Source organism: Ambystoma mexicanum, chromosome 2p, assembly GCF_040938575.1.
Source record: "Ambystoma mexicanum isolate Mex_15411 chromosome 2p, UKY_AmexF1_1, whole genome shotgun sequence".
In the NCBI taxonomy this organism is placed as follows: domain Eukaryota; kingdom Metazoa; phylum Chordata; class Amphibia; order Caudata; family Ambystomatidae; genus Ambystoma; species Ambystoma mexicanum.
In genome coordinates this window covers 1,046,324,138-1,046,345,572 of record NC_090923.1, presented here as the reverse complement: position 1 = coordinate 1,046,345,572, position 21,435 = coordinate 1,046,324,138, and the positions used below count along the sequence as shown (strand labels likewise).

The following is a 21,435-nucleotide window of genomic DNA, read 5'->3' as shown; positions in this document are numbered from 1 at the left end:
CCACGCCCCATACAAACACCTAAACAAGTGCTCCCCACAAACCCCATCACCACGCCCCTCCCACACCCCATACAAATGCCTAAGCAAGTGCTCCCCACAAACCCCATCACCACGCCCCCTCCCACGCCCCATACAAAGACCTAAACAAGTGCTCCCCACAAACCCCATCACCACGCCCCCTCCCACGCCCCATACAAACACCTAAACAAGTGCTCCCCCACAAACCCCATCGCCACGCCCCTCCCACGCCCCATACAAACACCTAAACAAGTGCTCCCCACAAACCCCATCGCCACGCCCCCTCCCACGCCCCATACAAACACCTAAGTGCTCCCCACAAACCCCATCGCAATGCCCCCTCCAACGCCCCATCCAAAGACCTAAACAAGTGCTCCCCACAAACCTCATCACCACGCCCCCTCCCACGCCCCATACAAACACCTAAGTGCGCCCCACAAACCCCATCAACACGCCCCTCCCACGCCCCATACAAAGACCTAAACAAGTGCTCTCCACAAACCCTATCGCCGCGCTCCCTCCTACGCCACATACAAATGCCTAAGCAAGTGCTCCCCACAAACCCCATTGCCACGCCCCCTCCCACACCCCATACAAACACCTAAGTGCTCCCCACAAACCCCATCGCCACGCCTCCTCCCACGCCCCATACAAAGCCCTAAACAAGTGCTTCCCACAAACCCCATCGCCATGCCCCCTACCACGCCCCATCCAAAGACCTAAACAAGTGCTCCCCACAAACCCCATCGCCACGCCCCCTCTCACGCCCCATACAAACACCTAAACAAGTGCTTCCCACAAACCGCATCGCCACGCCCCCTCCCACGCCCCAGACAAACACCTAAACAAGTGCTCCCCACAAACCCCATCGCCACGCCCCCTCCCAAGCCCCATACAAACACCTAAACAAGTGCTCCCCACAAACCCCATCACCACGCCCCCTCCCACGCCCCATACAAACCCCTAAACAAGTGGGATTGCTCTGTAAGGGAACATTCAGTGAAGTGCAAGTTTCAACTTCTTCCTACACTTTTATTTTAAAACGAAACCATTCCGAAATGGTTTCTTTTTAAAATAAAAGTATAGGAACAGTAACATTGAATAAAAAAAAGTAGAGGAGCACTGCTCCCACCCACTTCGACCACTGGCAGCGGGCCTTTTCCTACATAAGTACCAAGCTTCCTTTAGATACAGCAAGGCTCTCTATGATATCGGCATATTATCAGATTGATAGCAGTCAGATAATGTTTGACTTACATTTCTTACATTCAATGATTTAAAAGTTGGTGTATGGTATTTTGCCCTTAAATGGTGGATAGGGAGGGCCGAATGCCATAAAGTGTTCAATGTCTGCGACTTTATTGAAACATCGTGTGCATGCTCTGCTCCCTGCTCCCTCCCATTTTCTGACAAATGCTCTCAGCGGAAGAATCCCCAACCAGAATTGAAGGAATGCGGGCTGTACCATTATCTTCCGAAATGGACAAATAGGACTCTTGTGTCAAAGTGGCTTTCCGTCCCAACTAATTATGAAAGGTACCCCTCTTCATAGATATGTTCGGTGGTTTACTGAATTCATTTACCCGGTCAGGTTCCCATGCTTGATCGAAAGCAAGAGTCTTTGCTAGTTTCTGTATATATCTCAACAAAGGCAGATTGAAAGAACCTGGTTACGATGAAATATCTAAACATGTTATACAATGGGGACACAAATTATCCCCATCCTTAATCTTAACGCGTACAGCAGCGGTCTTAATGAACCGTGAAGCCGATCCGGTGTATTCCAAGCTCTCAAATCCGAGGGAGACTAGATGGAAGGTTCAACCAGGTTTTCAGAATTTGTAATTCTTTCTAAAGTCTCTCTCTTGGTGTAGCCCCATAATCCTTCACCATAGAATGCTGCTGCCTGGGCTTTGGCCCTGTACATTTCTAAGGCCTGTGTCACTGCTTTGCCTCCAAAATGGTTAGAAAAGAACCTAACCGCTGCCCCTCCTTATTTTCCTAGTGTTGACTTGCTCTTTTGGACCAGGAGCCTTTCTCGTCCAATCTAACACCTAAATAGTCGTAGTAGTCTACTGTTTATATCTGGGTTTCCTTTAGTCCTCATTTTATATTTTGTGCAGGTTTCCTGGACAGGATTAGATATTTTGTTTTTTTAATGTTCATTTCCAAACCCTTACCAGGGCAAAGCATATCAAAACTAGACATGGCACTTTTTAGACCTCTCAGGGTCTTACTAAGCACTGCACCACTGTGAATAGTAAATTACTTACTAATTCGCCTCCTGGACTTGGAGCACCTGTCTTTATTTCATTGAACAGTTGTATTACGTAATTTACATACAAGTTGAATGGGAGGGGCCCGTCTACCCACCCCTCTTGTTACTGGTAATAGAGGGTTGCACTCACCACCCATACCAGATCTAATCTGCGAGTCATTATTACTACATTGTAACTGGTTATTTATAAAGTGCTTAATAACCAGAGGTTTTTAAGTGTGGACCCAGGATCGAACCTGTGTTGCTTTGCGTCGTCTTGCTTCCAAGACGAGCGCGTTGCGACTGAGCTATCCTCCCGATTTGAGAAATATGCTTCGCCTGGACCCTTTTTTTATGCAAAGATTCCACATGTCTTGTCTAGGGATGGAATCAAACGCAGTCCGTAGATCAACAAAAAAGAAGGTATAAGGCTTGATCACAAAGAGCAACACACTTCTGGTAGAATAAAAACAGCCAGAATACCTGGTGCGCCGTGCTGACGCCCATTCTAAAGCCAGCATAGAACTTCGAAATTGCATCGTTCTCTTCCACCCTGTTGTATAATAGCTTCTAATTTATGCAATAACATTGCATAAATAAATAAATTATCCGTCTCCATGTACCCGACAAACATTGCATAAATAAATAAATAAACCGGTTCATAGCTTAAAGAATATTTACTCAGCAACACTGGTCAAAACTATTATCCGCATAGTGAAGTAACTCATCACCAGTGCCATGGAAGTGGTTTAAAGTGTAATTGATATATAGTTTGGAAAAGAAGCGGCATGAAAGAAATAGCGCTGCTTTAAACTATTATCTTGGCCATTTTCTGGGCTTGCAGGGACGCACCATGGGCCCAAACAGGTCTCCGTTTGTACCATGCCGGGGCACACGGTGCGTCCCTGCAAGGCACGCCCACTCCCCCCCACAGCCCACTGCACCTCCCCTCCCATCTCAATGCCAGCATGAAACCATTTAGTGACTAATGGGCCACCATTAGCAGTTTCCTGCTGGCATTGTGATGGAAGGGGCTGGTCTTAGCTGCAGGGGGACCTAAAGTTTTTTTTTTGGTGTGCTTATTCCCCCCACCCCAAGTGGCGTGAAAGTGGTCAGAAGAAGCCTCTGACTTCTGTAATGTCACGTAGTACTTTTGTTACTACGTGACATTACAACTACTTTTGTACTACGTGACATTACAGTCGGAAGGGGCAGCGCCAGCACCTGACCAGTGGAACTTTACCCACGTCTATGTGCCGCCCCACAAACTGGGGGATTTCATCCCCTCCAGAGGCTCCAGGGACCGGGGCAATTGCGCCCCCCAGGGCTATTGTGCCCCAGGCAGTTGCCCGCCTCGTCCGGGCCAAGAAACGGGCCTGGCCTCGGCCCTCAGGCAGGGCAGGGCAATTGGCAAATAAATGAGCAACATTTGTTGCTTTATTACCTTCCCCCGGTCCCGGGTGGCGGTGGCGCTGCTGGCGCCAGCCAGGCCCATGGGCGCACGTGCGGTGTGCCCTCCTCCAGGCTATGGGCGCACACTGACACTGAAGTGTGGATTGATTGGGGCTGGCTGGTGTTGTCGGCCCCGGCCATTACAGAAAAGCAGAGCGAGTGGGTCACTAAATCCTGAAGTTGTTCCCATCACAAGCACACACTGCCAAGTAGCAGCAGAATCAGCAAATACAAACAGTTGCTGCATCCTGCCCTCGCTGATCGGCCTTGTTTCAGGAAACCCAACAGTAACTACAGCCTGCCAAGGCTAGCACACTTCTTTCCTCCTGCTCCCGTCCTCGCAGGTGAGGCCTATTGCTGCATAGGCCTTTTATTTATTTTAAAATGGTATTGCGGAGATGACTCGGCCATACAAGAATAGCATTTGGAGGCCACAAAGCTAGACACTTTTGTCATGAAAAAGGAAGCAAGCACTGGTGGTGGACTCTCCTCAGGAGATCAAAAGGCCGGTTCTTGGAAGACCTGGGCAGAGTGTCACCGTCAGCAGATCTTAGACAGTTGCACGTTCCAGCGGGGTTGGATTTGTCGGCCCGTTAGCTGGGCCAAAATCACTTTGAGGGCGAGGCCTTGGGGCCGGTACCACGCTTGGGCCAGTTTGGGGGTTACTACGCCCCCCTAGTTCCCGCTCCCGAGCATATTGTTAGTCGTTCCTTCTTTCCTGGGCATGCACTGCTGACTTTATTTTAGTGCAAGAGTTTCATACATTTGACTGTTTGCTCAGACTTGTCTTATACTCTTCTTTGTTGTTGTGCTTCTTTTGTTTGGAATAGCAATCATGCTAGTCTAACAAGATAAACAAACACCTACACGAACGCGCCTTGTGAATGATGGTGTGAAGGATGGATGCAGGCGCTGGACCAAAAGCTGAGCGAAGTCTGCACAGCAGCTGGCTTGGGAAAGCGACTCAGCAACTACAGTAGAAACTATCTCCGTGGACGGTTGGCCCGTCTTCCGTACAATGCAAATACCCAGACTTGCAGGATGCATGCTTCACTTTCTTTGTTCCATTGGGGGCGACATGCTGTAGCATCAATTCATGGCCTTTAAAATACACTGCACGGTGCAGCTTCCGATCTCCTTTAACACAAATGCTGGGAAATGGCCATGACTAGCTAACGCCACATTAATCAAAGCCAGGTCTCTAAAGAATGGTTCAAGTGTTGGGGAATCACCTGCTCACACTTTCTGTCGTGTGACCAACCAGTGCGCAAAAGATGTTTCAGAGCGTGGGGCTCTTGATGCCACCCATTTCTGCATTTGATACACCAGCAGCTAAAAACACCCTGGGGAGGCAGCTCCTTTTGCATAGTCCATTTCTCTTCCCAAGCTCGGGACAATGTTCTTTACCATAATGGAGAATGTGAAAATGTGCAGGGCTGCAAGGATGGGGGTGAGGGTGGAGGGCAAAGCGCACTACGCTTGGGGTACACTGGAGATGCTTCCCCTGATCCCCGCAGTACTCCAAGTCCCTTGAAATGAAATTCATCTATGCACTGCACAATGTGCAAGGGCCGCTGTTATTCAAGCAGCACGCAACTAGTAATTTGCAAAAAGTAAACTTAACGAGTCCCAAGAAAAAGTAATCTTCCACCGTTTAAGAATTTGATTGTTTTTGTTTTTATGTTGCTGTCGGGAGCTAAAATGAGTGATCACGAAGGAAACATTTAAGAATTTTGAGAGTTCACAAGCATGAGCGAAACAAACCCCAATACTCGAACTGCCATTTTTCTGCCGCGGTAATGCACTGCAGTGTGTTTCAATGTAAAGTCCACATTGTAATGTCATAATTTTAGAACGCCACCTCTCCAACATTAACATTGGGAGCTATGTTGAATTGTACATGCATGTTAGCTCTCTGCATATGTTTAAAGTAGACTTTACCACTCACATGGAGTAGTGATATTGTTTACGTGTGTCCCTCCTAAATATATATAACTTCCCGTGAAATATTTGGTGCAATACATATTGCATAAATGCATGTATTTTAATGCTGAGATAGACGGGCTTGTACAGCTATCGGTGGGTATGTTGCTGGTGCTTGTTCTTGGTGGTTTGAATAACACTGTTCAAGACCAGTTCATCACCTTTTAAGAGTGGCTAAATGTTTGAGGTCATACGAATGACATTAGTGTAGATCTGAAATTGTCGATTCTCTGACCTGAGTCACAGCAGCAAACTGGTCATTGTTACTAAAAATGAAGACCAAAAGCAGACTAACATAACCAGGCCTGTTCGGGTTTGACCCTCTTATTGCTGTTTTCTGAGGTTCATGAAATTCAGCAGATGCCAGCATTGAAAATTTTGTTAACTCATAGTACCCAATCCCGCTGCTCAGCCCATGACACATGCATGAGATAACAGGTCGGGGGAGAGGGAGTACCAACAATGCTTCCCACCTGGGGTGCAATCTGTTGTAAGACCGGCCCTGCCTGCCCCTTTTGAGTCAGATCCAATAATCACACATTCAGTTTTCTACTTTGGTAAAACAATTGTTTCCAATTTAGAAAGCTGGCATAATCGATCTTTTTATGAAGAAAACTGCTAAAAAGTTGCTGGTATAGGAAACACAGTGGAGCTCATTTTCGTTGGGGCGTAATGAAAGAAACTTGGGTGAAAGCCTTGTGTAAGGCATTTACGCATGTTTCTTATGTCATGTCCCATTTTCGACCATTTGTATGGTGGAGAGGAGGGGCGGAAAGCAACTTGCATTTGTGATGCTTCCCTTCTTCTTCGTCATACAAATGCTCCAGCATTTGCACCGGCGTGCATTTCATGCCAGCGCAAATGCTGGGGATCACTATGGAATTCACTGACTTTATGCACCAGCAAAAAGGAGGCAGACCCCATAGGGATCCATTGTAAATGCTGCCTGCAGCGTTTACTTCACTTGCACGTCATAGTGCAAAAGTGCATGGCAGGGCAACAGGCGACATAGACGCTTGTACGCCGGCTGTGCCCTGCACTCATGCACCCTAAATGACCAAAATTTGGTGGCAGGGACCAGCCTATGTCTATGTTTACACATAACTGGTCCCTGCCATGAATGACACTGCTCAGTAAAATTAGCCCCAACGTCTACTTTAATATGTTTTACGACTCTTGCTGTATTAAAATACATATGCAAACTACACAATTTTCATGAAAGCTAAAGTATTGACCTTTATTTATTTAAGGTTTGCTTGTTAGTCGCTTATACAATAAGAACATACTGTTTCAAAGTGCCCCCACAGGGCAGGGAGGGAAGGAGAAAGGGAAATACATTAAGCATTACGATAAAATGTTTAAGAGCAGAGGGGAAGCTGGAGGGGGATGAACCTACTATTCCTTGTGAGTAATTCAGAACGTCCAGTGCAGGAAGGAAGAGGGAATAGGGGGTAAGCGCTGGGGAGTCCGAGCCCATGGGTGGACCATGGATGAAGTGCTGGAATGCTGAGTGCTAAAAGGCCTGGGCCAAGGGTGGTGTGAGTGCGAGTCTCCTGAGTGGAGGGTTTGCAGATGCAAAGTGCTATGGAAAGACAGGGAGCTGGGAGGAATTGGTGTGGGAGGTCAAGGCCCTGACGATGCATAAGGGTGAAGTACACGGTCACATTGCTTTGGCAGGTAAGGAACATGCAACATTCACATGATTTCCGCTCTTCAATGACATTAAAAGGAAACTATTCACAATATGCAAGTAGTGTATGCCTCCCTTACACCACAATGGACACTTGAGCATTGCTGTTTTAGGGGTTCTACGTTGAAATATCGAATTTAAAATAACGAGGCTAAAAAGGGCAAGGGTTTTCTTTGGTCGAATGTTTGCACTTTCTTTTTTTATTTGTTTTATTGCAGGGGAGACCCCTGCATCCCCGCACAGTCCCCCGTCCTTATTTTATTCCCTTACCCCACGCCCCCATCTATTTTTTGCTTAAAGTTCGACAAAATTGAAAAAGTCCATTAAAAAACTTGGCATTTTTGTAATTGTGTTTATGGGGGGGGGGGGTTACCGTTTTAGGAGTTAGGCATCATTCACGCATGCCCATCATATAAGGGGAGCCTCTGCCCCTAATAGGCTAAAATATCCCATTTACTTTTGTAACTTTAGAACCTATGTATTCATGTGATTTCCGTTGTTCAATTAAACAAAGGCCTGCATGTCAACAACAGCCATTCGATTCTAGAGACACTAGTCCATCCTGGTTTTAACTTTGCTTTCTGATACATCAAGCCCTGGGTTTATAATGGGGAAACCCAGGACTATGGATCCCAGAGTGCAAAGTTGAAACCAGGACTGGACTAGTGTCTCCCACTTGGAATGGATAATGTTGGCGTACATTGAAAGAGCTAACTCCGCACTCCATTAACAGGGGCTCGCCTGGTGTGCCAATGCTGCCCCATATTAAGGCGTCTCTATCCCGTGCCCCAGCTCTGTTTCACATTCCCCTTCGAGTCAAGGCCACCACTCAGAGGATATATACACGTATTTCCTGCTCTGGTCATTAGCGTCCGTTATACAGAACATGCACAGTGAGAACACCAAACAGATTGTGCAAAGGCCAAGCCTTGCAGGTGAGCCCCTCGCTGGATCAGACACACACACAGGTCATGAAAACCTCACGCTGAAAGCCGGCATACCCATAGGAACGAACTACATCTTAGAGGAGCGCTGCGGGTTCATTTTAGAGCCAAAGCAGTTTCATGTACGCATGTGATATGTTTGAAGCCCATATTCCGTATGTTGCATTCATAATGAACAACCAGGTTCTGCATGCTGGCACCACATACGTACAACATGTGTGCTCGGAATCCGGGTTCCCATTTCCCTTGTCGTCTGCCAGAGTTCCCATAATGCCATAATCGACATGAGCTAAACACGAAAAAAGGCCCTAGTAAAAACCATGGGCATTTACATCTGCACCAAGAGTCCGGTGGCTGCCTCTGACACAAGGGGGTGAGTTTCTCATAGAAAATAAATCATAGCATTGCTTGTCACGTTTGGGGGATAGGTTTCATACAATGATAATTCGAAACTACTCAAATCAAAAGTATTTACATAAATGTGCAACACACATATCTATGTGTACTAAGGTAGGAGCGATTTGCTTTTGAAGAGTCTCCGATTCCCTTTTGACCCTGGAAATTATGGAGATCGTCTCCTGGTAGCTTTTGAATACATTTCTGGCATATGTGTGAAGGGTGTTGTTTTTCCTTCCATAGAATGAGCTGACAAGGGTGAGGCGTGTTGCACCTTCATTCAGCAGAGTGGCTCCGACGTAGAAATACCCTGTAACAAAATATCAACTATATCGCAGGGTTTGAACCTCTCCTGTGTGGTTCCGTGGTTGGCCCATGCAGAATTTAAGAAAAGCAAAGAACACCAAAGAGTTCCGGTTTTTGATGCAGAGGCCAGACCATGCCAGCAGACACTAAACCCAGTCCCAACCGCTTGCAATCCAACAGACAAAACGTAAAATGAAGCTCAGGACACATCACAACACCAGTACAAGCACCGAAGGAGTATGTGTTAAGCACGCGCTGGCCTCACTTCCGGTAGCCCACGTTTTAAAAATCCCCCATAACATGACATAACAGTAGTTTGGCGCAGAGCGGATTACAGCCCCAAGATGTCGCACCCTCATAGGTTGCAGGGGGCTGGATATGAGAGCACTTCTGCTACTGTTACTTTGAGTTCAGAGATCCTCGTATCATTCGTTCGCTCTGTCCCTGCCTGGAAACTCGCAGTCCCATTCCCCAGATGACTGGATGGGATGTCCGGTGATAAAGTCGCCTGAGAAATGGCCGCCAGGGGGCGACATTTCCCAGAAAATGCACCCCGTAAAATCGAACACTTGCTGTGTAGCCTTCCACATTATAATAAACAAATCATTCTGTCTGTCTCTCTTTCCCAGGCTGAGGAGATGGCGGTCTTCAAGGACTTCATGGTCACATTCAACAGGAGCTATGGAAGTGATAAAGGTAAGGCTTGACTAGGGTGGGGTTACGTAGTTGGTAAGGAAATGGTGGGTAAGAAGACAAAGGGATATTAAGGGCATTCATACAACATCCAGGGATTTGCATTGACTTTTGCAATGATTTCCGCCATGCCACCTTTTTAAGCTCTGATGTATACCTTGCCATACAGAGGAGGACCATCAAGCCCATGGAGTCTTCACAGGCATTACTTGACATCACTTGACTTTCCACTAGTTTGGATGGGATGAACATTTAAGATCTGGATCCTTCAGATTCCAAGATTTGGAGTGGTGCAGCCATCACTTGGGTGGTATCACCAGAAGTATTATGTCCAGGTCTAGAAACGTCACCAGGTTGTGAAGGAAACATTATTTTCCAGATGCCACATTTGAATTGTCTTGTCCACGTCTGGATGCCACATCTTATGTGGTATGTCAATTTCTAGGGGCCACATTATCGTTATTGTTGTGGCCATTTGTAGAAGTCACGCCTGTAGTATTGTAACCAGTTCAGGGTCCATCACCTGAAATACTGTGTCCAGTTCCGGCGGCCACATCTGGATGTCTAGTTCCGTAGACATCACCTGCAATATGATGGCTAGAACAGAGTGCCACATATGGAGAAACACGTCCCGTTCTAGAGGTCACATCTGCAATATTGTGACGGGTTCTGGGGGCCTCAAGGTGGAAAGGCACCACCAATTGTAAACAGGTTATATGTAGGCAGACACAATTTTGCATTGTTTAAAGCACAGGTAAAATGAGGGAAAGCTGCAGAGTGCAGTCCATATGCAGAGTTTATCCTTTGATGGACGGTGTCTACGCTCAAACTTTCTCATTGTTTAAACAGTCTGTCAAAGTTATTTAACATGGAATCCATTTTGGCAGACCTTTCCCAGAATTCCAGAATGCAATCCAAATTGTGACTTAGCAGGCATGGTTATGTTTTTGAACGCTAAAAATGATGCAACATGGCAGGCATGCTAACTTTGAGAAATTCTTCATTGCTAATTAGAATGTGTGGCCATGATTTAAAGCTTATTAGCACCTGGGTGTGGGCAGCCAGCCAATCAGGTGGCTAGGAACGTATGCTTGAACTGCCGATGTAAGCCTCCGTTCCAGCCTGCCTGCCGGGTTCCCAGCCTCAATCTTCCCCTCAACCTCCTCCCTCCTTTTTTTGTTTTTTCTGTTAAACCCTTTCCACCCCCGACTAACCTTTTTTCGGTTGCAGCGGCACTCCTCGCCACAGCCGATCCTTCTTCCTGGCTCCAGCTGGCTGCCATGGAAAGGGAAGAGGGGCTCCGTACAGAGACCCGCCTTCCCTTTTCCATGGTGGCCAACTTTGTAAAGGATTTTTCTTAATTCAACGGGACACGCACAGCGTTCCCATTGAATGAAGGAAAATCCTTTTTTTTTTGCACACCGGGTTACGCTTTGGCATCCATGGTGCTAATAGCCTTAAGCCCCCGTTCCAAAAGCTGGGACGGGGGCTTAATGCCATATTCATTCTTTAATGATTTACTGCTGGTGTAGGTGTGGGTTCTTAGGGTGTAATCCACGAATAATGGCAGTGTTGTGTTTGGCCGTGGTAATGACCTGGAGTTGCAGATGGACATGACTGCAGTGTATTGACTGTGCTGGGTCTTAGAGCAAATAAAGAAAAAGCAATAAGTGTTATGTAGGAATGAGAAGTGGGACATCCAGGTCAGTGAATGTGTTATCTTCATTACAAGAAGCCCTGCGTGATCTCTCTTGCTGGAGGTCGTACTTCCAGCTGTCATAGTGAACAGTTGGAGTCCTATCTCCATTAGCACTAGTATTAGCATACAAATAACTAGGTCACCATTATATCCTGACTCCAGTTCCAATATCTCTTCCACCGTACATGAATTTCATACATCCCGAATTGCAAAAGACAGATCAATGCAGAAGAAATGAACATAAATCCTCAACCTCAAGTTAACACAAGGGCCCTCATTACAACCTTGGCGGAGGACCATGGTGCTATTAGCACCATGGTCCATGCCGCTAAGGTTACGATTCCGCCATGGTGGATGGCAGAATTACCGCCCCATTCCAAGGTGAGTGGGGCGGTAATTCCCCATTCACCATTTGCCCTTCCCCATTCCCTTTTTTGCCCCCATAGGGCATAATGGGAATGGGGAAGGCGCTAATTACGGTGCCGTAATTAGCTCCAAAGTCCCTTTGCGGGTTGGATTTTTAACGCCTGCTAAAAGCAGGCGTTAAACACCAACACGCAAAGGGACACTTGTAATCAGGCGTTAAGGGTTAACGGCGCCGACGGCGCCGTTAAACCCTTAACGCCTGAGTTGTAATGAGGGCCAATGTCTTAATATCCAGAAGCACCACGATGCCCACGGTCCCAACTACAGACTACTTCTACCGACACGGCTGGATGTCTCATCTTAATTGTTGTGCCCCTTTCTGGGGATTTCATCTTAAGAAGTGTGTCCATTTTATACCAATGCTTGTTCACAACTATTTCATCAGAAGCAACAACCTCCTCGCCGTTCATGACTACACAACTCAACCTTCTGCTCAACATCTTTGTGCAACTCAGAAATTCTTCCCACATTCCACCTGGCCCATCATCCATCACCACATACTTTTCCACACCTTTGCACCTTCCATAGGGCACAGGCAATTGAACATTTCCCTGAACTGAGGGCCCTGGTCCCCATCCTCCATCAAACACCAGGCATCAATGAATATTCCTCAGAGAGAGAGAGAGAGAGACAAGAGAAAATTAGGCGTATGGGAGGTTCTCAGCTGTCTTTATTAGCTGTAGTTACAAGACACGCTCTGAACACACTCAAAAACATTTTGCCTTCATTCTGCTTATATAGGCTATTTGGATGATGCAACATCCTTATGCAAATGACTACCTTGGTCAGCGTATGCTTCTGATAGGTCCTATTAGTCAGAGAAACAACATCCCTTCAATATCATTGGATGGCTTATCTGGTATACACAAGCCCACATTAGAATAGCTTCATCCACAATTTTCTCTGGCCCACGAAACTGATAAGTTTATTTTAGATTTGGCTAGACATGACTATGACAATTCTTAACTTCTGCAAAGAACGCCTTCATCACATCAGTGTCTACTCTTTATCTGATTTTCGAGGTCCTCTCAAGTTAGTTAGTGCCTTATACTGTGGAGAAATAGATATGCTCTATTATATGGTGCCAAATAATACAGCTTGTCTCTCAAAATGGTCTGAACGACGCACATTGTGCCCTCCTCATTAAGAACATCGATAAATGTATCTAAGTTTCCCTTGCTTTATCTGGCTTCATCATTAATCATGTCTGCTTTTCCTGCCAAGTTCCAATTTTAACCTCACAAACCAAATTACTTAATTGAAAGATGCTGTCAATGTATCAGCGTCTGTTGCTTGTCTGAAAACTCTTGGCATGAGTCATAGGGGCCGATTCATGGAACAAACGTGCAACGAAAATCCCAGCTCAAGCAAGCGCAAGGTGGCGCAAGCGTGAGAAAGCAGGCGCACGCGCACGCTTGCGTTTCAAAGAAGGCACTGCGCGTGTATACCACTGGTTGTGCGACAAATCCGTGCGTGGCGCACGCGGGCACAAACGTCATCAAATGGCGTGCGCTACGCGCACAGCGAAAGCACACATAGCGCGGCGCACACAACAAAAGTGGGCGGAACAGTGGGCGTAACACGCGAAATGGGGAACAATGCATGAAAAAGAAGGCGTAACTGGGGAAGTACTGCAGGGAACTACACAGAATGCCCACACGCACGTGAACAACCCGTATTCATGGATTCGAATACGGGAAACCTGCGCACAGCAAAAGACACGCATAGGCGTCAACGCGTCCGCCACAGGAAGGCAGGTGGAAGCGTCCCCGCGCACAGTATAAAAGTGCGTGCAAACAACAAACACGTATATACAGCTACGATGAATGCCCCATTTGTCGCAGCACTGATCGTGGGACACCGCAGGAGGAGGAGAATAGCAAGGGCATGCATTTTTTCACCCCGGACAAGCCTTTTTGGGATGCCTGTCGACCAGGTCTACGGCCGGTATAGGTTTCCACCTCGTATCATCCTAGACCTGGTCAGGGAGTGGGAAGATAGTGGGAAGATGACCTTACATCCCCCACCCTCTGCTCCCAAGCATTGAGCCCCTTGGAGAAGGTGCTCAATGTCCTGCATTTTTTGGCCACTGGGTCATTTCAGCAGACTACTGCCATAGTGGGGGCGGGCTCACAGGCCACGCAGTCACGCTGCCTACACCAGGTCTTGGCAATCATGACAGCGCTCTGTCCGCAGGCACATATACATGCCCAGAACACCCGCAGAAAGGCAGGCCGTTGTCCAGGACTTTTACAGGGTGGCACACTTCCCCAAAGTGCTTGGTGCAATAGATTGCACCCATGTGGCCCTACGTCCACCTAGGGCCACTGAGCAAATCTACCGAAACCGCAAGCACTGGCATTCCATCAACGTGCAGGTAGTATGCAATGCAAAGGGAATCATCACCTCTGTCTATGCAAACTACCCTGGCTCCACCCATGACAGTTTCATATACAGAATGTCCGCCCTGAGCCGGGCCCTGGAAGCTGGGCAGCATGGCGACACATGGCTCCTAGGTGAGTACAAATGCCTGTGCACATGCATGCATGTCACACACACACACGAATACACAAACCCCAATAATCACAACCATCATCACCTCTCCAGGGGACAGTGCCTACGCTCTGAGCAACCACATGATGACGCCAATCCGGAACCCCACCACACCACCCCAGGTAAGATACAATGCTGCCCATATTGCAACCAGGGCCATAGTGGAGCGCACATTCGGAGTGCTCAAGTCACGCTTCCGCTCCCTTGACCGCTCTGGCGGATAGCTACTCTTTGCACCCTCAGTAGTGTGCAGGATCATTGTGGCAGAATGTGTCCTGCACAATGTTGCAACATGGCAGGGCGTACCGGTGGACATGGTGGTGCCCCAACATCCCCAACCACAGGCACGGGCACTGCCCATGGGAGGGGACAGGGCACATGGAGAGGAAGCCCGGACCCAGCTTGTGGCCACATTTTTCACCTAAACTCCCACCCCTGCGGAGTGCACACAGGCCTGGTACATACCAGGGGACAATCGATGATGACAAAGAGACAGTCAACTGTCACAACCTTACCACCCTGAGAATGTTGCCATGGAAGTGCCACATTGTGTGCATCCCTAGCTACTTAAACATAAGCAATCCTGTGTGACCAAAAGGCACACATGCAAGGTGTGAATCACACAGACCTGCAAAACAGGCCATGACTATCACTGGTATGTCACCCAACCCCCCCCCCTCCCCAAACCACAGCATGACATGGCAAGCAATAGCTATACACCAACACAGTACCAATAAGGTACACATTGACATATGCAAAATGTAAAGTGGCATCAGACAATGATGCCTGACATGGAATCAGATGAAATGACTGACCAACAACCTCCCACCCAAAATAAGTTATACCCAAATGCATTCCAACAGTTGTAGTTGTAACATAACAATGAATGCCTGTCTACATGCACATTGTGCATTGCAAAATCAACACTGCAGCTTCTGTGCCGTGTCCACCTCCTGCAACACACTGCTCAGTGCACAGCATAGTGAACAGCCATTGTGTGTGACGCACACCCTGAGCATCAAATCTAAGCGACAAACTACATCAAAAAGCAAATTACGCATGTACAGGATCCACAATTGGTCATAGATCATGTGCTGCAGGGACACAGTGGGCACCAGAAGGCAAACAAAGTGTACATGTGGACATGGAAGGGTGGTTGTACATGTAGTGGATCATAGTGTGAGTTTGTGGGTCAGTAGGGACATGCACTCAATATATGCATGTGCAATCAAGTGACCATCAGTTTCCTCTACATATCACATGTGAACATTCACCATGTGTACACCCCAGCATGTCAAGCCACAACTATTCCCTCACACCTGAAAGGTAAACACAACACATGAACAGGCATTGATCAGCAGAATACATCATGTACATAGGATACCGCAATTACAATGTCAGGGTGCGCATCACACTGTAGGGCAAGGCAACTGTCAACAACAAAACACCCCCTCCTTCACAAATCACCATGACCCACTGAACAACTGCACCTGGGTTATGTAGCCTTCATCCTTGATTTTCACCTGGCCACAGGATCCCCCTTCCCCTTTGTCACCATCTCCCACCTTGTGTGCAAAAAGCGTCCAGCACCCTCATAGGCCACCTTGACTTGCAAAAACACCACATCAAAGAGAACTCAAAGCAGGCCAACACAGAAGCCAAGCAAAAAGCCTGCAGGCAGCAAAACAAACCAGAAGAGCCTCCAGTAGATGACTTGAAGTAGCAGTACGTCACAAAGCCCAAGTACTACCACAATGACGTAACAACCAAGGTAGCACAGTAAAACAATGTCACAACAGGATGTGTACCATGTGTGGTACCTAACACAGAATGATGCACCACAAACTGATGTGTACTGTCACAGCTCCTGTGTACAGGCGCAGGAGTGGCATGAACCAACCACCCCCACCGGGGTCTGGGTGCCTGCAAGGTCAAACTCACACAGGCCTCTGAGACCCTGGTGGGAAAGGAGGGTCAGAGATATGCAGTCGGGACAGGCATTGCTATACTGGATAACCGGAATGCGGGGCAGGAGAGGGGAGTAGGATTGACACGGGAAAGTAGGAAATGCACAAAACTGTACTACTCACATTAACACATACACAAGTACACCAAACTTGATCATCATGCACATAGCAACAAATTACTCAAATGGAAGACAAAGAGAAACTTATCTCTGGGGTGAGTGCTGGCCTCCTGCCTGCGCACTCTCAGGTCCGGTAACAGGAGCAGTCAATGCTGCAAAGAGAGCCACAGTTACTAATCTGTGTGTGCCCATAACACACAAACACACCACCATATATGCCCCAAACTAACAAACTACTCTACAAACAAACAATCTGGTGTGGATGCTTCGTATCCCTACGTAACATTACCCCTGTGATGGTTCATACACGGTCAATGCAGTAAGTCAGGCGCCAATGGGTGCGTGGCAAATGGAATGTGTCACGATTTACACAACATGCAATGTTCCTTGGGTAAGCAGCCAGACGCATATAGCAAGATATGACTTCAGAACAAGTCGTGTTCCACCATGACTGAAATAAAGTAGGTAGTGCATGTGTCAAATTCTACATGGAAATGAAATGCACTGCACACGAGTCTGTCCCTTGCTGTCTGTCCCTGTGAGCTGCATCTTTCCATGTCTCGCAACGCTACATGGCTAATACAAGTGCCTCAATGGACCATGGTGGACCGTAGGGTATGTGCCACTGCCCCTGCAGGTGCCCCAGACAACTTTCCCATCAACTAGCCATTAGTCCACCAACAAATCTCAGCTGTATTGTGCGGTTCAACACCAATATTTGTCCAAGCTCACCGTCAGTGCTGCTACTAAGCATGCATGTGCAACTGGCCTGGTGGAAGGTTTGCTGTGTTGTGGCCCCCCTGTGCTGCTCAGCTTGCCTGGAGTCCCTTGAAACACGTCAGCTGTTTTCGGATGTATGAGCGCAATCCCTGTGTCTCTGCTTGCGCACACATGCGCATGTCGGCACCACCAAACGTGTCCAGCTTGCAGATGTCCAATGGCCCATGTCTGCTGGCAAAGGTGGTCTGGAGGCTCATCCCCCTGCAAAAAGGGCATGAAACACATGATTAATGCTTTAAATTCATCTGTGTGTGTCTCTTCAGGCATTTCATGGCTGGACCATGTCAGAGACGTACATCAGAAATCACACCATCAGTCCGTCTTTCACAGGCAAAGTGTGGAACACACTATCTCAGCATGAATTGCAACAAGCACATGTACAGTAAAGATAAGAAACATACTACACAATGCATAGCAATGAATGTACACATGAATCATGACACCCCCCATCTAGCGAAAGAAGAACAGTGGTCAATAACACCCCTATCATCCCCACTAGGGGTGTTAACACAAGTTCGACAGCAGCAGACATGCCACAAATATGACAGTCCAAAGCCCTTGTGTAATAGGCTGTTACACCGAACCATCCTTGAGAGCCCATGGATAAGGGAAGCAGGAGTGGCATACGTGAGTCAAGGACCCCAAGCTGCAAACACATACACAAGACAAGGTTGAAGGGCCCAGCTGGACAATCAGTGGATGCTTTCAAAAGCCACAAAGCACCACACCGTCACATGAAAGCACAATAGACAAGCAATTTGAAACTATATTAACTAATTACACTAACTATGAAAAACCTACATTACCTAATTAAACTAACTATCAAATAGAAACTTAACTAACTAAACTAAAAGAAAAATCAAAAATGGCCACATACGACCCGGGGGGGGAGAGACACCCAGGAGGGGGGAGGTACAGGGAGCTGCTCAACACCCACACGCAATGATGTTGAGGGAAAAAAAAAACTCCATGGGCTCAACGCCTGCACAGCCCGACCTATGTGGGAGACAGATTGTCGTCCGTGTCTGGCTCTTGCTGGAAAGGAGGACGTGGCACAGGAGCCTGACCACACCTAGCCAGAGCTTGCCCCTCGTCGGCAGCAAGTCTGCCGGATGGGTGAGTCTGGTTCTGTGCGGCGATCACACGTAGGTCTGCATGCAGGACCTCATGTGATACGCATGCTTCCTCTTGCAAGGTAACGCGTGTAACATGGAGTTCCTCCTGCAAGGCCTGGCTGGACAACTGCTGCACCTCCCGGCAAGCATGTAACTCAGCCGAGATGGTACGCTCAAACTGCGCAAACCTTTCCTCTGCCTGCTCCCTCTGGGACATCATAAGGACACCCAGAGTGGATCTGAGGGAAGCATACTCCTCCCTCAGGGCCTCCATGTGTGCCTCTGCGTGAGCAGCAATTGCTCGACGCAAAGACACCATCTCAGCCTGGCGTGTCCTGTCTGAGGCTGCAATGCCCAGCCTGAGTGTGCGGGCTGTGGACCGTGCCGCCTGCTGCTGGAGAAGCACCTGCCTAGCAGGGGGGAGCACGGATTGGGCCACACGCTCCATGCTCACAGCGATGTTCTCCATTGCTGCCACCTGGCGTTCAGAATTGGCAGTCATGTCTTGCTCCCACTCAGTATACAGCGGTTGCGCGCAGCGACCGCGTTGCTGGGCTTTACCCCTGCGGGACCCAAGGACTGGGTGTCCCCGTGTTGGCACCGCCCGGGGCTGCACGACTACATGCCCCCGTCGACGTGATGGCCCAGGCACATTAGTGACTGGTGTGGAGGGTGACCCTGCGTCCCGATCCACCACAGGCAGAGTTTCCAAAACTGTCTGAACCCTCAGTGCAGGTGTCACAGACAGAGGAGTGCCCACATCAGAATCACGCACCCCTGACATATGGACCTGATGCTCATCCAACTCGACATGGACATCAGAGTGGTCATCAGGGCTGGACTCATTGCCAGCCAGAGACAAGATGGACTGTAGCACATGTGGGTTTTCATGGCCTACCACCCCACGACCCCTACTTGTGCCGGGTTGCTGTAGTGATAACAACCCTGTGCCTGGCATGGCAAAACCATCCTCTGGCTTCATTGCGTCATCATCTGAAAAGTAGAGAGAAAAAAGGTCACTACACATGTTAGAAGCACACAACACACACACACACAGACATCACACAGACACCAAACACATCAAGCAGACATATCACACACAAAAGAGAACCTGCCATGCATGCTGGGTCGACTTGACACTGCTTATGTGATTAGGCATGTAGAATGGTGTTATTTTGCACAGAAGTGGGTCGATGCAGTGCAGCAAATTTGTACATTACTCACTGTCTACATGTACAAGTACTTCATGATGTGTATCTGAAAATGTGAAGGCAGTGCAAGGTCACCTTCAGCCATCACGTGCAATGTGCATTCAATGGCTAGCATGGCTACAAGCAAACCACCCCCCCCCCCAGGTGCAAATGCAGGGATGCCTAGCATGGTATCAAAAGACTGACCATAGACATGTGTATTGACAGACAGTGTAGACTAGCATCAACTGCATCATGTGAGTCAAGTGACAGCACAGCAAATGATGATGGGACAGTAAGCAGGACACACGATGAAACCTCCGGAGTACACCCACGTGTGAAGAAGACACTACACCAGTTGGACATAGTCATTGGCCATTAAACAGGCTGAGGCCTGTGACCCACACAGACTGTCACACCCTAAACATGTGTGCGATGCAGGACTGAGCCACAGTGGACATGGGAAGGCTGATGAAATGCCATGCAATGTAGGTCCCCATGGACTCCTACTACAATGATCATCCAGTCAAGGACACATAGGGGCATGAGTGGAATACACATGGAGCATGAATGGGCACTCATGTCCCTGCAGGGCTTCTGATCTCTGCACAGTCCAAGTGAGACACCCTTCATCAAGTACAAAGGATGTACCACACAGCATATGTCTGGCAGATTGGCTGCTGGAAGTTAGCATGTACACAGCACGCATGAACAGGGAAGTACTCAACAGCAAAATTGAAGCATACCAGTGCTAAGGTGGAATTGGGGTGCAGAGGTGGGGTGAAGGGGCAAGGGAGCATGCCTACATGGAGTACCCACATGCAGGCAGAGGACACATGCACGTCAGTCATGCTATGACATAGTCCCTGGGCTGAGAGGAAGGTCACCCCATGCTACATGCAGAAGGGCCAGTGAGCTGGAACATGGTCTTGAGGGGCATCCTGGTGACCAGCATGTGAGTAGGGTGCAATAGTGGTGATGCAGACAGTCCCTGTCCGCTCCACATGTCCACCATCCAGCAGAGCAGACATGCATCAGGGAAGCATTGCATTACTTGCACATCAGAACCATGTACACGTGACATGTAGTGGCAGTCATGCGCAACACATCACACAAGTAAAATACACATGTCCACAACAAACACGCAGCAACACTCACTGGACTGGGCATCAAAGTCCGGCATCTCTCCCACTCCTTCGACCGATTCAGATGGTATGAACTCCGCAATGAGTGACTCATGCGAAGTGAGGTCTTCCTCTTCAGGTGCAGGCCAACTGCCAGTCACCAGTGTCACGTTGTAATTTGAGGCACGCTTAGCTTTAGTGCTGCGTTTGAGGTCATTCCAACGCTTTTTGCACTCTTGCGCCGTGCGCACCTCATGGCCGAATGCACTCACATGTTCTGCAACTTGCTTCCAGTGGGTATCATGGTGGGCAGCCGTAATCTGACAATTAGGACCCACTAGCATGTCACGGCTGTGGTCCCGCACGTAGTCCAAGAGGTAGTCCAGTTCCTGCTTGCAGAAAGGCTTCTTCCTTGACGTGCAGGATATCTTGGCTGTGTGTGGGGTCCCAGCCTGTGCTGCAGGTGCAACCTTCCTCCTCTTGGATTGTGGCGCAGACCCTGGCTGGCAAATGCCGCCCTGATCACTATGGCCAGTAGCACCGGTGGAGTGAGCCAAGGGAGTGGCAGGTGGAGGGACGACCAAAGGCCTGACTTGCGCCAATGGCAGCTGGGTGCCCTCTAATGGACCCTGCGCAGCAACATCCGCTGTGGCAGGGTCATTGACCGCGACTGTCCTGGTTGGCAGACTCACAACCGGGGTGTTGTTGGCTGCATCTGCCCCT

At 48.4% G+C, this 21,435-nt stretch overlaps 1 protein-coding gene across 1 annotated transcript in view; it reads left to right on the top strand.

Annotated features, from left to right (window-relative positions):
* The window catches only part of CTSW (cathepsin W), a 242,907-nt gene that overhangs the window by 4,439 nt on the left and 217,033 nt on the right, over positions 1 to 21,435 (top strand). The window contains exon 2 of the mRNA XM_069644937.1: positions 9,676 to 9,742. Within this exon, the coding sequence (XP_069501038.1) occupies positions 9,676 to 9,742 (67 nt within the window). The remainder of the gene's footprint in view (positions 1 to 9,675; positions 9,743 to 21,435) is intronic.